The 19,109-nt window shown below is 33.7% G+C and overlaps 1 protein-coding gene across 1 annotated transcript in view; it reads left to right on the top strand.

Annotated features, from left to right (window-relative positions):
• Nucleotides 1-7,734, top strand: part of LOC126882298 (putative odorant receptor 69a) — a 56,479-nt gene extending 48,745 nt beyond the window's left edge. The window contains exon 4 of the mRNA XM_050647162.1: nucleotides 7,421-7,734. Coding sequence (XP_050503119.1) covers nucleotides 7,421-7,633 — 213 coding nt within the window. The 3' untranslated portion in view covers nucleotides 7,634-7,734. The remainder of the gene's footprint in view (nucleotides 1-7,420) is intronic.
• The last annotated feature ends 11,375 nt before the right edge of the window (nucleotides 7,735-19,109 follow it).

Raw genomic sequence — 19,109 nt, 5'->3', positions numbered from 1 at the left:
AAATCAAAATTTTACAAAATTTAGCCAATGAAAGGGCACTGGAAATCCAATCATCGTATTCTTCATAAAATTCTGCGCATATTTGATTTCACAAGTTCTAATTCTACCTTTGCACATAAGAGGTGGGGGTGAGTGGGAACCTTGTTATGAAAAAATGGCTCTAAGTCCGGTTCTGCTAAATCGAATTTTGTTTACTTGGTCTCGTTGAAAACAGCTCTTTTTCGTCAATGTAAGTGTCTTATTTTCGAAATAGCCTAATAAGTAATATGCAAGCTAGGAGGCGTTATTTAATTATTTTCAGAAATCTAGTTTTCTTTGGAAAATATTAAATAAAAGTATGCATTTTTAATCCTGTATTACAAAATTAGACCGAATTAGCAACATAATACCGAAAACCGCATGTCGACACCTTTTTTCTATCTCGAGATATCTTAAGAAATGTGTAAATTTTAAACATAATTGTTACTGTCACCGGTAAACGTGGTTAAGGAAAATAAGTGTGCTATGGAAAAAACAAATAAACATTTTCCAGATGTAAACGTACATAATTAATTAAAACAATAATAAGACAAACAACACTATAAAATATAACAGAGAAATAAAAGCAACTACTTACTTAGTCTTAGTGACTGCCTAAATGTTCAAATTGTTGCCCATCATTTTCGATGCAATTATTTACTCTTTCAAGAGTAGATTGAATAGCAACAGATTTAACTGTTTTAGACTTTTATTTATGGGGACGGATTAAAGACGTTGTTTTTGCCGCTAGGCCCACTACTCGAGAAAACATGATCTAGAATCTAGAGAATACGAAACACCATTCAAAGCACTGCGATAGCAGAAATTGAGACTACTACTACTGTTTAATTTACTCTTGAAAGAGTAAATGCTTGCATAGAAAATGATGGGCAACAATTTGAATATTTAGGTCGTCACTAAGTAAGTAGTTGCATTTATTTCTTTGTTATATTTTATAGTGTTGTTTGTCTTATTGTTGTTATAATTAATTATATACATTTACATCTGGAAAATGTTTCTTTGTTTTTTCTCTAGCACACTACTTTTCCTTAACTTCGTTTACCGGTGACATTAACAGTTGATTAAAATTTACACGTTTCTTAAGATATCTCGAGATAGAAAAAGGTATCGACATGCGGTTTTCGGTATTATGTTGCTAACTTGGTCTAATTTCGTAATACAGGATTAAAAATGCATACTTGTATTTAATATTCTCCAAAGAAAACTAGATTTCCGAAAATAATTAAATTAAATAACGCCTACCTACTAGCTAGCATATTACTTATTAGGCTATTTCGAAAATAAGACTCTTACATTGACGAAAAAAAGCTGTTTTCAACAAGACCAAGTATGCAAAATTCTATTTAGCAGAACCGGACTTACAGCCATTTTTTCATAAGGTTCCCACTCACCCCCACCTCTTATTTGTAAAGGTAGACTTAAACTTGTGAAATCAAATGTGCGCAGAATTTTATGAAGAATACGATGATTGGATTTGCAGTGCCCTTTCATTAGGTAAATTTTGTAAAATTTTGATTTTTCAATTTTTGATATTCAATTACGCCCTCTAGCGGTCGACCTACAATGATGAAAGTAATTTCCAGGCTTTTCGCGAGGCAACTTTTGTTATAAATATTTTTTTCTCAAAGCTGTATAAACGGTTCCTGAGATATGGCCGAGAGCCATTCTTATTGGGACACCCGGTACAGGCAAAACACATGCCTGGTTATAAACTTTTCGCTTGAGACACATGGGAATTGCACTTTTTAGAATATGGCTTACATTTCCAAATTCCACCCATGTCAAGTCTATTCTCCTGTGTATTTCATGTGTTTGATTATCTCTACTTATTTTGATTTCGTGCCCCAGATATTTGTAAGTGTCTGTTTGTTGTATGGTATTATTGTTAATAGTTAGGTATATTTCCGCTCATTTCGAGATTTCTCATTAATTAGTTAATAGTCTTATGTAATTGACAATTATTAAACTACTTTATTACATTACAGAAAAACTTCCTTGTCTTATCTTTTGCTAAATCTCGTTTCATTTTTGTCGCATTTTAGTTCTTTTCTAACTGTTTTGTTTAGTTCTACCTATTCTTGAGTATGGCGTTTGTTTTTCGCTAGTAGTTTTCTTCTTTATTTTATTAGTTGTTTCGTTTTGTCTTCAATTATAACATTAGCAGAAGAACAACAAGGTTTTAGGTCGGTCCCAATTATGTGAATAATCTGATTCTGACTTACTCTCTAAGACTTTTCAGAATGCTTCTCCATTTGTTCTTACTTTGAAGATATCTATCCACGTTGTTTTCTAAAGATCATTTTTCTCTCTTCTTCCATGTTAATATTTATCTTCGCCCTAACTATACGATGGTGACTACCAGTTGTTACGTTGTTGTAGTTCCGTTAGGTGCGGCCCATGACCACTTTTTGTTAGGATTTTTTTTGTAAAAAATATTCGTAGCATACATGTTTTCTTGTTTCAGGAATTCAATAAGTTTATTCCTCTTGTGTTTCTTGTGCTGTATTCGAAATTTTTAATCTTGTTTTCAGAGTAGGTATTCAATCTTTTTTCAAATTTTAGCATTAAAATCTATCATTATTACTATTTTAGATTTTTTTGTCGTCTGTAGCTTCGAAAAGTACCTATTTATTTCATCATCAGTTACTTTTTCAGTTGGAGCATAAATCGGCACAATTTTTATTCCGGTTTGTGAAGTTAGTTTTCAGATCGTGTATGCCTACCTGCCCGAGATAGTATTAATTATTTGAATTTGAGATTTACTCTTCTTATTTATTTATTAAGAAACCTGCTCCTTCCTTGCATTTATAGTAGAGCCTACTGCTTGATTGTAAGTCCACACACCCCTCTCCTCTTCGTTTAACTTCTGATTGCCCCATTATGTCGCAATTTATATTCCCAAATTTTGCCATGGAAACGATGTTATGTTGCTATGGAGTTAATTGTTATTCATCTTTTTCTTCAATGTCGACTTGCCTTCCCCTCCCCCAAGAATCCTCGGGGCAATCCCTTCAGACTCTTTCCCTAATCAGTTCTTTGCTGATATTTTCTCTTCTAATCTTACCCAACATCCACCACAAAATTTCCATTTCAGCTATCTCCATCTCCTTTCCTGAACCCCCTTTAAAGGCCGCACTTCACCAACGCAGGTCTCACCACACTCTTGTATATCTTTTCTTTCAGCCCTTCTTTGATTTTTCGATGACAAAGTACCACGCTCATTTGTTTCCATTTAAACCAACCAGTATTAGTGTCCCATTTTTCGTTATATAGGAGCCAAGGTATTTAAATTCTCCTACTCGTCCTAGTTTTTACCCAAGTAATTCAATTTTCCCAACCATTGCTGTTCCTTCCAGCCACATATTATACAGGGTGGTTCATCTTATTCGCCTCGGTCTCTGTACGGAAAACCACTTGATATTTAAAAAAAATTTCTTCACAGAAATATACTGGCCCTTTAATACTACAATCCAAAAATAATGTGAATTATACAGGGTGCTCCAAAAAAGAGTGGTATATCAAAGTTATATTTTTTCTTATGGAATGCCCTATATCTGATGACATTACTGAATTGACCTTAAAAAATAAGCTATACTTTCATAAGGGTTCCCTATACCTAAATACAGGGTGTTTTGATTTATTTTGATTTTTATGAAATGTAAGGTTTTAGAAAAAAATAAATATCTACGAATCTAAGAATCAGTAACAAATTCTTTCTTGGATCTCAATAATAGACTATTTAGCATACTTAAAAATAAATATTTCAAGATAGATATTGCAACAAAATTTCTTACAAGGTGGTCAAAATATGAGATTGTTCTATTAACAAATTCAAGCTGTAATAACTTACTTATTTTAAATGGAACACCCTGTATCTTACTAGTCTATCGCGTAGAAAATTTACTTACGCCCGGTTTCATAATCAACTTAAAGTGAACATTAACTAAAATTCACTTTAACGTTGACATTTGCCCATATTAATTGCAATGATAAAGGTACCAACTTAAAATTTAAGGTCCACTTTAACTGATTATGAAACCGAGCGTTAGCTTTCAATTTATATTAGGGTTTCCTATATCTATCTTTTTACAGGGTGGTCAAAATATTAGATTGTTCTACTAACAAATTTAAGCTGTAATAACTTACTTATTTTAAATAGAACACCCTGTATCTTACTAGTCTATCGCGTAGAAAATTTACTTAGCTTTCAATTCTTATTAGGGTTTTCTATACCTATCTCCCTTCATTTTTCAAATATTTAAAGATTTCTTAATTTGTAAGCTTTAAAAATTAGAATTAAGTACCTATGTCGTGGTTATGTACAACACATCACCAACACCGGCAATATACTTAAATATTTTAATCAAGATACTTTCGTTAATAAAATTCACATTTTTATCATTTAATCACACAGAGTGTTCTTATTTTAAATGACATACTTATATTCTTTATAATGGAAGATATTTAAAATCTCTTCAATTCCATGTAAACATTCTCAATACACATGTTATTCTGTAAATATAAATTCCCATGTTATTCTGTAAATACCCATTTTTACATATTTTTGTACAATAGGCTTGTTTTCGTCATAGTAGCCATTGCATTTAATTGTTTGTAATTGCGATTCAAAGATTCAAACAAAAAGTTGTGTTCTTAAATTTACTTAATAACCCTTAAGATATAAATATAATTTAAATATCTTCCAGAATACGGCATCTAATATATAGTATTTTTACTACAAAAGCGATATTACGTAGGTCAAAATATTTGACGTAAGAGAACTGTCAAAACATTAGAATGTGACTTTTCATTATTGCCATGTTTATAATAAACACGGCAATAATGAAAAGTCACATTCTAATGTTTTGACAGTTCTCTTACGTCAAATATTTTGACCTACGTAATATCGCTTTTGTAGTAAAAATACTATAGAGTATGCAGTTTAATATAAACATATTATTCAATGTCACATGTAGGCCAAAATCAACTAAAATAATACAACATTCTGTGTGATTACATGATTACAATGAAAATTTTATTAATGACAGTATCTTGTATAAGTATATTGCTGGTGTTGGTGACGTGTTGTACATAACCACGACATAGGTACTTAATTCTAATTTTGAAAGCTTACAAATTAGGAAATCTTTAAAAATGAAGGGAGATAGGTATAGGAAACCCTAATAAGAATTGAAAGCTAAATAAATTTTCTACGCGATAGACTAGTAAGATACAGGGTGTTCCATTTAAAATAAGTAAGTTATTACAGCTTGAATTTGTTAATAGAACAATCTAATATTTTGACCACCCTGTAAAAAGATAGGTATAGGAAACCCTAATACAAATTGAAAGCTAAGTAAATTTTCTACGGGATAGACTAGTAAGATACAGGGTGTTTCATTTAAAATAAATAAGTTATTACAGCTTGAATTTGTTAATAGAACAATCTCATATTTTGACCACCCTGTAAGAAACTTTGTTACAATAAGCATCTGTTTAAGTATGCTAAATAGTCTATTATTAAGGTCCAAGAAAGAATTTGTGACTGATTCTTAGATTCGTAGATATTAATTTTTTTCTAAAACCTTATATTTTTATAAAAATCAAAATAAATCAAAACACCCTCTATTTAGGTATAGGGAACTTTTATGAAAGTATAGCTTATTTTTTAAGGTCAATTCAATAATGTCATCAGATATAGGGCATTCCATAAGAAAAAATATAACTGATATACGACTCTTTTTTGGAGAACCCTGTATAATTCACATTTTTTTTAGATTGTAGTATTAATGGCCCTGTATATTTCTGTGAAGATTTTTTTTAAATATTAAGTGGTTTTCCGTACAGACACCGAGGCGACTAAAATGAACCACCATGTATACTCCGTTTTCGACCTGCTAACCTTAAGTCCTACCTCTTCAATAGCCTTTCTCTAACCATCCATCTTCTCATGCAATGTTTCTTTGCTCTCCCCCACTAACACGATATCATCTAGAAAGATCATTGACCAAACAGCCCCCTTTCTACATTCCTTGTCAATACATCCATAACACAATAACACGATTAAACAGGTAGGGACTCGGTGAACAGCCTTGATGCATACCAACCGTTACTACTGGAAAACTTTTGGTCAATCCGATACAATTCCTTACTTTAGTGTACTCTCTTTCATACCTATTCTTCACGAGCCTTACGTACTTCTCAGGTACCAGGGACCCATTTCTTTCTCATACATCTGCATAGTACTTGTCTAGGAACTGTGTCGTATGCCTTCTCAAGAGCTATAAATGCCAAATGTGACTCTCTTTTCTTCTCGCCGTATTTCTTTATCAACTGTCTCAAAGCAAACAAGGCATCCGCCGTTGTACACAAACAAGCAGTTTTACTAACGATCATCTTCTTCTTCTTAAGGTGCCTATCCGTTCCGGATGTTGGCGACCAGCATGGCTATCCTAACTTTGCTTGCTGCTATTCTGAATAGTCCGGTTGTCGATGTATTAAACCACTTTCTCAGGTTTTGAAGCCAAGATATTCTTCTTCTCCCTGGTCCTCTCTTTCCAAATACCTTGCCTTGAAGAATGAGTTGCAACAAGCCATATCTCTGTTCATTCCTCATAACATGGCCAAGATATTCTAGTTTGCGCTCTTTGATTATGTTAATAATCTCGCATTCCTTGCCTATTCTACGTAGAACCTCAATATTAGTCACACGATCCACCCACGAAATTCTCAAAATGCGCCTGTAACACCACATCTCAAATGCCTCGAGTTTTCTCAAAGAAGCCTCGGAAAGTGTCCAGGCCTCTACTCCGTATAATAACGTAGAAAATACATAGCATCTGATGATAGAGATTTTGGTAGCAAGAGGTAAATCGTGGCTTCTGAAAAGAGACTTCATCATTATGAACGCTGATCTCGCTTTTCCTATGCGTTGTTTTATTTCACTTGAGTGGTCCCACTGGCTGTTTATGTTGGTACCAAGGTATGCGTAGCTGTCGACCCTGTCAATTAGTTGTTGGTTAACCAAAAGCTGTGTATTTAATATTTCGCGCTTACTGACTACCATATACTTTGTTTTTTTCGTATTGAGATCAAGTCCGTATTCTCTACTTATATCTGATATGCGCGACATTATTCTTTGCAAACCATCTAGACTGTCTGCAAAAACTACAGCGTCGTCGGCATATCTAATGTTGTTCAGACGCACTCCGTTGACTAATACGCCTTCCTGTAGTTCTCCCAGCGCTTGCTCGAAGATACATTCAGAGTATATATTAAACAGCACCGGGGACAGGATGCATCCTTGCCTCACTCCTCTATCTATCTCGATCATATATTGAATTTATTGAACATTGTTTATTAAACTAAATGTTGATTTCAGAGTTCGAGAGTAGGATCAGCCATTTGGAACAGCAACTGGTACGAAGAATCTAACACAAATCAACGAAATAAATTAATAATGATGTTGAAATCTACAAAGCCGAAAAGGCTTGAAATGGGGCCAGTTGGTGTCTTCTCTTTAAAAACGTATTTGTTGGTCTTTGCTTTGACAGTCATAGCAACTTCAGGAGATTTATATTTAAATAAAATGTAGTTGAATCACTACTAAAGAAGAAAATGGTATTATGACATTCCAGAATTGTTTTATTTATTTATTTTGTGAACAGTAAGCAATAAATACTTGATTCAAAGTTATATCTTCTTCTTTCAATTCTAGCATATGTAGACGACGTGAACATTATAACAAGAACCAGGGCGAGAACTGCGGAAATCCTAACCGAGCTAGTAGCAGCAGCAGAACGAATGGGGTTACATATAAATCAAAATAAAACCAAATTCATGGCGACTAACACAAGAGCTGGAAATGTTGACGCAGATCTAATCATCAATGACCAAAACTTCGAAGCGGTCAAATAATTCATATATCTAGGGACATCGGTTAACCCCAATAATAACATATCAAGGAAATAAAAAGGCGAATAATAATTGCAAACATGTGTTAATATCATGGTCTATCAAAGTACTTAGCTAACAATCGTCTCTCAAAAAACTCGTATAAGGCTGTATAGAACATTGATAGTCCCGTTCTCACATTTGGATCAGAGGCATGGACGCTAACTGAAACAGATGAATCCGCTCTATCGATTTTTAAAAATCGATTTTTGAAAGAAAGGTTTTACGCAAGATATTCGGAGCGGTCTGTGAGAACGGAATTTGGAGGCGTAGATATCTTTGAACTGCAGAATATCTGCAAGCATACGTTTGGTGGAAAATATATTATCAGTAGTAATTGCACAAGAGCTCTAAAATTCTATATTAATTTTAGAGATCGAGTGCAATTTGTTGCGATTATTTCATGAATAAAACTGTTTAACACCAAAATTTTACTGTGATTTATTTATGTAAGTACAAATTAGTACAATTAAACACACAGTTGCTATAAATATTAATTTGACGGTTGAAAGTCATCACTTTTATAATTTTTAAAACATTAATTGTCATTAATGTCACTGAATGTATTTTTTCGTAGCAACGAAGGGCATCTGACGTAATATACTTGACGACGGGAAATTATCAAAAATTATCGATTTAATTTAGATTTATGTAGCTTTCTATTGGTCAGAATCTCCTATGAATGAAATAATCGCTATAATTAAGCGAAACCACCTGCAGTGGGCAGCACATGTAGCCCGGGCGCGAATTTACAAAAGCTATACTAATTCAGTCATGGGGGCCACTGAATTCGAGTAGGTTTTGTATGCAGAATATTAGTTACATATTATATACTATTACGGTCCACAAATTAACTGTAGGTACTGGTGTAGGATTTGTAAGCGAAATTTTTGATTATTATTGAGTAAATGTCTATACTGTTTCAGTCATGTAAGTAAAACTAATCAAGTATTTACTTAAGTGGATTTATTATTATATCATAAAATTTAGATATATTTTGAAAATTAAAATGAATGATATATACAGGGTGTCCAGAAACTCTACCGACAAACGAAGATAGAAGATTCCTCAGGTAATTTTAAGACAATTTAACCCAATTCACCTAGTCCGGAAATGCTTAAGGGAGCTAGAGCTCTTTGAAGATGGCGTCCTGTAATTAGTTTTTCTTAAATACCTCCAGAACGCTTCTATTTAGATAAACGAAAATTGGTACACGTATTTATCTTTCAGAGATAAATTGATTTCATCCATTACGAGTTTTTAGTATCGGTCATAGGCGTCCGTTTTGGGTAGGGCAACTAATTTTTTCGCATAACTTTTTTGTCTTTAGTTTTTAAGCATTTTTGACTATGAATTATTAAATTATGAGGTATTCTAGTACTAAAAGATACTCTAGCTTCAAGTCGATAGGATACAGTTTTCTAGAAAAATCGCTTTGAAAATTTTTCGTTTTTTTAATTTCAAAAATAAATTAAACAAAAAACTCTTTAGAAAAACGAAAACTGGTACGTTTATTTATATTCCAGAGATAAATCGATTTCATTAATTGCGAATTTCTAGTGCCGCGCGGTCATATGCGCTCGTTTTGGGTAGGTCAAAGTTTATTTTATCGCATAACTTTTTTGTCTTTAATTTTTAAGCATTTTTGTCACTAGAATATTAAATTATGAGGTATTCCAGTACTAGAAGTTACTCTTGCTTTAAGTTAGCAAAATACACTGTTTTTTGAAAAATATTTTCAATTTTTTTTTCAAATTTAAAAAACCAAAAATTTTCAAATCGATTTTTCTAGAAAACGGTGTATTCTACCGACTTAAAGTAAGAGCACCTTTTAGTACTAAAATACCTTATAATTTAATAATCCAGAGACAAAAATGCTTAAAAGTTAAAGACAAAAAAGTTATGCGATAAAATAACCTTTGACCTACCCAAAACGAGGGAATATGACCGGCACTAGAAATTCGCAATAGATGAAGTCGATTTATTTCTAAAAAATAAATATGCATGCTAATTTTCATTTTTCTAACTAGAAGCGTTCTGGAGGTATTTATGAAAAACTAATTACAAGACGCCATCTTCAAAGAGCTATAGCTCCCTTAGGGAGCATTTTTGGACTATCAGGACTATTTGGAAAGAAAAAAAATAGTTAAGAAAGCAAAACTGAATTGCAATGAATGAGTAAAAAAAATTAAGTCCTTCACGAGTATAATTGTTAAAAAAATAAACAGTTTATTACAAGGATCTGGTGACCTGGGACTACATTGTTGACTGGAGCTAACGTAGGCTTTATGTATCTCGTCTGGAACTCTTATAAACCAACACTTTTCACTGACACTTTTACATTTTCTGTTCTAAAGTACTATTACACAAAGTTTTATTATGCAAAAGATAAAAATTCCACAGTTTTTTGTTTTATTGTTAAAAAAAGGTAACTGCTTAATTGATTGTTAATGGAACATTCCAACATCGGAATGATTTAAACATTGTTCACCTGAACATAGTAAAATTTTGTTTAAACAATTGATTGTTTTGTTTTATTAAAAAGCTGGGAAACACGTTCCGCGAACTTGCGTTAATTTATTCTTGAAAACAAACATAACAGAAACTGTTCCATCCAATACACAGGAACTAGGCACCAAAACATACTAATATTGTATTCACTGTAACCACATTGTTTCCTTATACTCTCACTAAGAAAACAGACTACATCTATGCTCAACTTTGGCACAGAAACAAAAAAAACTGGAGTTCATTCCATAACTGATAACTCTGTTGCCAGACAAAAAAACTTAACCGTCTCGCAGACAAAACTAAAACTGTCTCGCAGACCAAACTAAACGGTCCGCCAGCCTAAACTAAACTGACTTTCTCTCGTCCTAATTCAAGACAAGACCCTCGTCTCAAACACAGAAATTGTCCTCCCATATGACGATCACCGGATCGTTATCCAATTAAAAGATATCAAATATTTCTTCTACCAATAAAATAACCATGCTAGTTTCCAAAGTCACATCCCACCAAAAGTCGTAAATCTTCTTCGACGAATCAAAAGCATATAGCCACATCAGCTAGGGCTTTCGTGATTCTCACAAAATTGCAATCGTAAACATAATAGCAGCTGTGGTAATATGATCTTATTGAGAACTCTTATCAACAAAAACTCAGACTCCAGTCGCAAAAAAACATTAAATCCTTTTGATAATTCGCCGCAATAAACAAAATCTCCACTTGACCGGGCAACGAACAACACATCGTTGTGGGAAAAAGGATTGCGCAGTACACATACGTTTAATTTATTCACGGCTACAGGGTCAGAACTGTTATATTGGTACTGACAATAAAAACATATTTATTTTCTTTGGGACCGTTACACTGTGTCCCCCACGATTTCAACTTGGTGCAAACACAGATCGAAATCGGAACAAGAACTCAAAGAAACTGAAATTGTCAAAAAAAATAAAAAAAAATGAAGACCAACACATGGTAGTCACTATATCATAATATCGTTCAGAAACCTTAGGCTCACGCTAACGATCAAAGCATGTCATACGATCTAGACGTGGATGCGTTAACTATAACACAAAAAAAAATAACACAAGATTAACATGTTATCCTCGACTTGGATGCATGAAGTCTCGCATTTATGACTTATTCCAAGAATAACATAGTATAATAACGCTATAAGCAGTTATTACTTACGACTAAACACAAAAAAAAACAACGGAGAGAGTTACTGATAGTTCTAAGTTGGACCTTGTAATTCTATAAAGATAAGTCTGTAATTAGTTTACTGGGGAAGATGGACACATGCTTTTCAGAAAATTGTTACTCTTTCAAGAAACAAGGGGATAGGAAAGTATTGATGTTTAGTTTTGTTGTGATAACCAGAACAAGCGATATCTAACGCGTATCACGCCTATAATAGCGACAATATTCGGTAGGTCAACTTTAGGTAGGGTCATAGTCAGTAGAATCTATTATTCAGGGTTACACAACTAAACGAAGGTTTTAGGAAATGACATAGGGGCCCAGATAGCATGTAAACTTGTGGCAAGTTTGATTCTTCTTTGATTTTAAATTGCTGCGTCAAATATGACGAGGCAAGTTTGTGTCAAGTTTGCTACAATATTGTTATGACAAAAATGATGATTCAAGTTTGTAGCAACTTTGCTGCAAGCGTACAGTTGCAAAGCCACGTCACGCGTGCCATCTATTTGGTTGACATACACGTTACGGTCGGTTCGGTTCGGTTTCGTTCGTTACCCTGACTGATGTCACGCCCACGAAAACGAGAGTGTTGCCACCAGTGGTAAATTTCCCTTTCTGCGAGAATTTTCAACATAAAAGGGAAAAAGTTAACTTATAAGGGAATCTTTGCTCCAGTCCAAATTGTAAAATATTTATAAAAATAAAAATATTTGAAAATAATTCAACATATTTTCACAGATTTTTTAAATAGGAGCATAGGAGGGAATTTTATCATAAAAGTGGGAATTTTTAAGGTACGTTGAGGGAAAAAGCTTACTCGACAGCTGGCAACACGGGAAAAGTAACCTGCCATCCTGCCAAGCGGTAAGCGGTGATAATTTGTGGTTAGGTATGTCCTATCCTATGTTGATATTTTTCTTTGATTTTTTTACATTTGCCGTACAATTCTTCGAGACTACTACTTTTAATTACTAAGCTGAAGCTTGTTTTCTTCAGTTATTCATAGACCCACCAGCTTGTGGTGATTAGGTACAGATTGGTATTCTATTTGCTTTGGTGAAATTGAGGTAAGTTTTTTTTTATGTTTTTCGTAGCTTCTAACTGTAGTTACATACATACTATCTAAAATAAAAATATTATAATATATTATTTATAAATAAGTTTTAGGTTTTATTGTAAAATTGTTACTTTAACGTGTTTTTATCTCTTTTAATAGCAAATATTAATTCTGTTCACACAGCAAGACTTTATAACAATTTCTTTTATTTGTTTCAGAGCTGAGACAAAACTAAGCATCGGAATCTGACGCTAGCGGGTTTAATGTAAGTTCCAAAAAATAATTTTAGACAATAGATTGTATTTTAGTTGAGTGATTACTGAATAAATAGTTATATAAAATGGTATTGTATTTTTTATTCACATTGTTTTATTCAAATTGTGGCTAGTATGTCAAAACAAACAAACTTGTTAAGCAAGTTTGTATCAAGTTTGAAAAACAAACTTTATGCAACAAAACAAAAACAAACCTTCAGCAAGTTTATTATATCAAGTTTGAAAAAACAAACTTCATGCAAGTTTGTCACACACCAACTAGCAAGTTTGATTTAAACTTGCTGCAAGCTTGCAAAGTTGCCATGGAAAAACTGCAGCAAGCTTTCATGTTTGATGTATCAAATTTGTTGCAAGTTTGAAACAAGTTTATATTGCTATCTGGGGGGTCATCACCTTGGGTCTGTTGCTAAATTGCGATTATGAATGACTTCTCATTCCGACGAGTCAACTAGCGGGAATCCGCTAACTTCGTCTATCGCCTTCTTCAGTGTCTGGCCATTCATACTGCAGGGGGTTAGACAACATATTTTCAATAGAGCTGAAATTCGTAAGTCCTTGAAGTAAGAGTAAACTTAGACAAAACGAACAGGTTCGATTACGAACTATCACTAGTAACTGAACAAAGGACTTCTAATATCAATCTAGATACCAAAAAATAATATAAAAAATAAAAAACAATTTTCATCAGCTTAAGCTGGACTGCATATACATGAAAGTAATATATCCTAGAAATATACCAAAAAAAAATAAAAAAATAAACTTAATATTATATGTAGGTATAGTAAAAAAAAGATTTTATTTCTATGTCGGACTAACATACGACATGAAAACATTTGCAGAACGATCCTTAACGTATCCTTTCAACAAAAAAAATTATATTCTTATTAATAAGGTAAAACAGTTCAAAGAACTGGGGTGTGAGGCAAACTGAGTTGCTCTGGAGATCAAACGTGTGGAGTCCCCTACACTACTTCCAGAGGCTCGTCTCCTCGTCACACATTAAAAAAAAATCAAAAAGATAAAACATTTGGGACTTCATCCCTTTCGACCGCAGCTGAACAATTCCCGACTGTTGGTCTACACCACAAACATAAAAAAAGGTTGTCGAGACAGCTCTAAAAAAAATTAATACTTTATTTTTCTATTTCTTATATGATCTGTCAGTTTCACCAGTTTAAAGTGCTTATTTTTGAAATTGTTATAGTTGAAAGGGCTTGAACGAGTCACTATACACGAGTGTATGCAAACTTTAAATAGCCATCTCCTAACCAATTTTTGTCTTACGGAAAAGCAAAATGAATCATATTTATAACAACAAAACCTATGTTTTTTTAATATATGAGATTTTTCGTATCACTAATACTTTTTAAGTTATTTCGAAAAAAGGAAATTTTTCAAAAATTTTTTTACTATACAACCTAATGTTTTCAAAAATAAGCACTTCAAACCGGTCAAATTTACAGGTCATAAACAATATACATACATTTAAAGTAAATGGTAAAGCGGTAACGATTAATTTTATTTAAGGTGCTAAATGGAGGGAGATTTTGACGATTTTTTTACCAAAAAAAAAGGGGCGAACTTTTTTTTTTCAGCATAACTCGTTTATTTTTGATGCTACAAACTTTTGTAAAAAAACAAAAATAAAGCTTTTCTTAAACACTTTAAAAATTTATACTCAGTTTTCCCGAGAATTGCTTAATTTTTCGGTGCAGTCCCATTGAAATATTCGATTTGGAATTAGACTAATAAGAATTTATTTTTCATGAGCTACAACTTTACTTTTACTCGGTTTAAAGACTTTACTGATACACCATTTTTTTAGTTTTTTTTATAAGCTACACTTTTTCTAAGAATATTTTTTCGATAAAATATTTAATTTTTACGTTATTTGCGGAAAACCATCTGAAACCGTAGTTTTTTTATCGAAAAATAAACATTTTCAATCGCAAATATCTCGAAAAGTATTGACTACATAAAAAACTCTATAGAACGATAATTGCTTATAATCAGTCAATTTATCTATTTCCGGTTTTATCTTGAACGTATGTTTTTTCACCCACGAGAAGGGGGACTGTCACCCCCCAAGTAAAAGCAACCAACGGCACAAATTCAACTTTGAAGTAGAGGGTAAATAGAACCCAAATCCAAATTTTCATGCAATTCGGAGTTGTCCCTGAAAATTACACTCCAAAATGGTCATTTATTGGACTATGGAGAAATGTACGGAAATTGAAACACTACAACGCAAACATGACGATTTCCATATGCAAAAAAAATTAAAAGGTACAGAACACCAGAAAACAGCGCAATACAGGCATAGTTGTAGACGTCGAAGGCCATATTTTGACTACAATTGAAGATAAATTAAGAAGATGGAAAGAATATATGCAAGAATTATTCGAAGATGCTGCATGAAGTCTGTATGAAACAGACAATCCCTACTGCCCAGAAAGAACAAACGAAGAAGTATGGCAATTAAGCGGATCAAAGATGAGAAATCACCAGGACCTGATGAGGTGCATGGTGAAATTTTAAAACTAGAGAGACACACTAAATCATAGCTCTTACGAAGTTATTCAACAACATTTATGAGACTCATTACTTACCAAAAGACTGGCTACTATGGTCCGCTTTATAGGCATTTTTCAGTGCGTCACAGGTGAGAGAAAAAAGGTAAGTCCGTGATATTACACATTTATAACATGACATTTTAGTTAAATCTGACAGTGACAGTTGTCAGAATCGTAATCAGACAAATATGAAAAGGGTATTGCAGAATAACCCTTTGATTTGCAATTTGGTATAAAAGCAAATCAATTATGTTTATTGCATTTATAAAACGGTATTTTCTTTGATTTGTAAGTCTTATAAATTGTACAGATTATAGTCGTATATATAATTCGTAAATCATTTTTTGTTCGATTATAGCGCCATCTATAAACAGCTAGAATAAATGTTAGAAATGACTATAATCACGGAAGTACGTTTTTTTCTGTCACTTCCAACTTAATGCGTTAAAAAGAAATCGAAAAACTCTGACTCACTGAAAAGTGCCTATGAGAAAGAGATTATCAATATTCATTCCACTTCCCAAAACAGTCAACGCTAGAAAATGTGAAGAACATAGATTAATTAGTTTGATGAGCTATGCAGTTTAAGTACTCCTTACTATCATTTACTCGCGCATATACACCAAATTAGAAGAACAGCCGAGTAAAGTTCAGTTTGGATTCAAAGCAGGACTACGAGGGAAGCACTTTTCAGCTTGCAAGTTCTAATACAGAGAGCCAGGGATGTCAACTGCGATGTGTATGCATGTTTCATATATTTCGAGAAGGCATTTGATAAAGTCCCACATGGAAAACTTATCGGTATCCAGAAAACATCAGGACTCGATGGTAAGGATGTAAGACTCTTCTCAAACTTATATCTTCAACAAAAAGCAACAGTTCGATTCGAAAATGAACTGTCCGAAATCTTCGCAGTCGAAAAAGGAGTTAGACAGGGTTGCATACTGTCACCAACATTATTTAACATATACTCTGAAAACATCTTTAGAGAGGCCTTGGACGAATCAGAAGATGGTATTGCAGTAAATGGACAACTTATAAATAATATATATTTTTTTATTAACTCCATTGAGTACAGCAATCTGCCCATTGGGCATTAAGCCTTTGTTATGGTAAAAAATACAGACATGTAGAGAGTTACTCCAGTGAGTAACCTCTTTACACTTCTAAAACTAAAATTTTATCAGTCTGAATACACTTGAATACATTCAGTTGGTCAAGTCGGACGGCAGTTGCCGTTTTAGTCTACGTACTTCAAAGACGTCCCGCCCATTTAATTGTCTGGCAAACGCATTAAGATGCACTAGCACTCGTTCACAGAATTTAACACTAAAACGTTGTATGGCTTCTTTCACGGATTCTAGGGAGATGTCGTGTTGAATCACCTCGCTGGATACATAGTATGGCGCATTGACTATGGCACGCGGCACGCAGCACCTTGTTTTGAAATCTCTGTAAGATGTTTGTACTGGAGACGCTAGCAGTACCCCATAGCTGAATCCCATAAGTCCATATGGGCTTGAGGATGGGCTTGAGGATGGAGTAAAATGTTGTTATCCAAAGATAGTTTGGAATTGCGTCCAATGAGCCAATACATATTTCTCAATTTAAGTCCAAGCTGTTTTCGTTTGGTAAAAATATGTTTTTTCCAAGTTAGACGGCGGTACAAGTGCATGCCAAGATATTTAGTGTCGTCGGATTGAGGAATTAGACAATTATCAATATATACAGTGAGGCATGTTTTTCTACGTAGCGTGAATGTTACATGTAGTGATTTATTTCCATTAGATTTGATGCGCCATACTTTCATCCATTGCTGAATTCTATTTAAGTTTGATTGAAGATTCCTTGATGCTGTTGTTGGATCTCTGTGGGATGCCAGGATAGCAGTGTCATCTGCATACGTTGCAACTGTAGTTGTACTAGATGTTGGAATGTCCGCTGTGTATAAAAGATATAGAATTGGGCCGAGAACGCTGCCTTGTGGGATGCATGAGTGAATAGGATATATCTTAGTGTGTTTGGTACCGTGCTTCACAAGGAAGTGTCTATTTTCTATGTAGGATTTTAAGAGCTGGAAGTGAGGATAGGGTAGGAGCTTCTTTAATTTTACTTGTAGCCCTATGTGCCATACCTTGTCAAACGCCTGAAATATGCCAAGGAAAGCAGCAGAACAGTATCTTTTGGCGTTAAAATCCTTGTTTATTTGGTTGACTAGCCTATGCACTTGCTCTATGGTTCCGTGTTTGTCTCGAAAACCGAATTGATGTTCTGGAATTATTTTATGTTCGTCTATTATCGTTTTCAACCTATTTACGTACATTTTTTCAAAGACTTTGCTAATCATAGGCAAAAGGTATAGGCCGGTATGAAGATGCATTTTCCGGTCTTTTTCCTGGTTTAAGGATCATTAGGATTTGTGCCACTTTCCATGAACTAGAGAAGTAGTTTAGGCGCAGAATTGCATTAAATATAAAGGTGATTAGTTTTATGCATTTATCCGAGACTTCTTTTAGAATGTTTCCAGAGATTAGGTCAAATCCAGGGGCTTTTTTGATGTTGATTTCATCTATTATTGTTTGTTTTACTTGGTTGACTGTAAATTTCGTGTGGGGCAGATCCATTTGAAACGGTGCTGTTAAGAAACTGGTTAGTACTATTTCTTCCTCTGTAGATACAGTAGAAGGGTATGGTGTGAATACTTTTTGAAGGTGCTTGCCAAAAAGATCAGCTTTTTCTTTGTCGTTCCTAGCCCAGGTGTTTGCGTCATCTTTAATTGGTGGGTTATGCTGTTGGGAGCATTTGAGTTTTTTCGTGGCTTTCCAGAGTGAATAATCTGTAGCTTCAGTTGGTGTTAAATTTTCTAAATATTCTTGTACTCCATGGTTTTTTCTTCATTGATTAATTCCTTTAATTCCTTTGTTGAGTTTTTTCTTATTTTCTGCCGTTCTTGACTGTTGCCAATTTTTACGTAATTGTCGTTTTTCTAAAATTTTTTGTTTAATTGTGGGAGACACATTATTTCTGTTTGGAGATGGTTCGAGATTCGGATAAATAATATTAGATATTCAGACGATACAGTATTGCTGACAGATAGTGCCCAGGGGCTCCAAAGGATCATGGGTAATGTTGTAGAAGCATGTACACATATGGCCTAAAACTAAATTGTAAGAAGACAAAAATAATGATCATTAGTAAGAACACCAACATAAACGCCCAAATTACCGTAGACAATAAACCCCTAGAAAGAGTACAGACAATATGCTATCTGGGCCGCAACATTAAGGATACTAGGGATCAAAAAAGCCAGAAGCTCTTTAAACAGTTTTAGAAAGATTATTTGTAACTTGTCTTTAAGTATCAATATACGCATAAAAATTCTTAGATGTTACGTCTTTAGTGTCCTCTACGGAGTTGAAAGGTGGAGTCTTACAGAAGATGCCATAAAACGGTTAGAGGCGTTTGAAATGTGGTGCTACCGACGTATGTTGAGGGTCTCATATA

Source organism: Diabrotica virgifera, chromosome 3, assembly GCF_917563875.1.
Source record: "Diabrotica virgifera virgifera chromosome 3, PGI_DIABVI_V3a".
NCBI lineage: Eukaryota > Metazoa > Arthropoda > Insecta > Coleoptera > Chrysomelidae > Diabrotica > Diabrotica virgifera.
The sequence above is the reverse complement of the archived record's forward strand: the minus strand, read 5'-3'. Positions and strand labels throughout refer to the sequence as shown.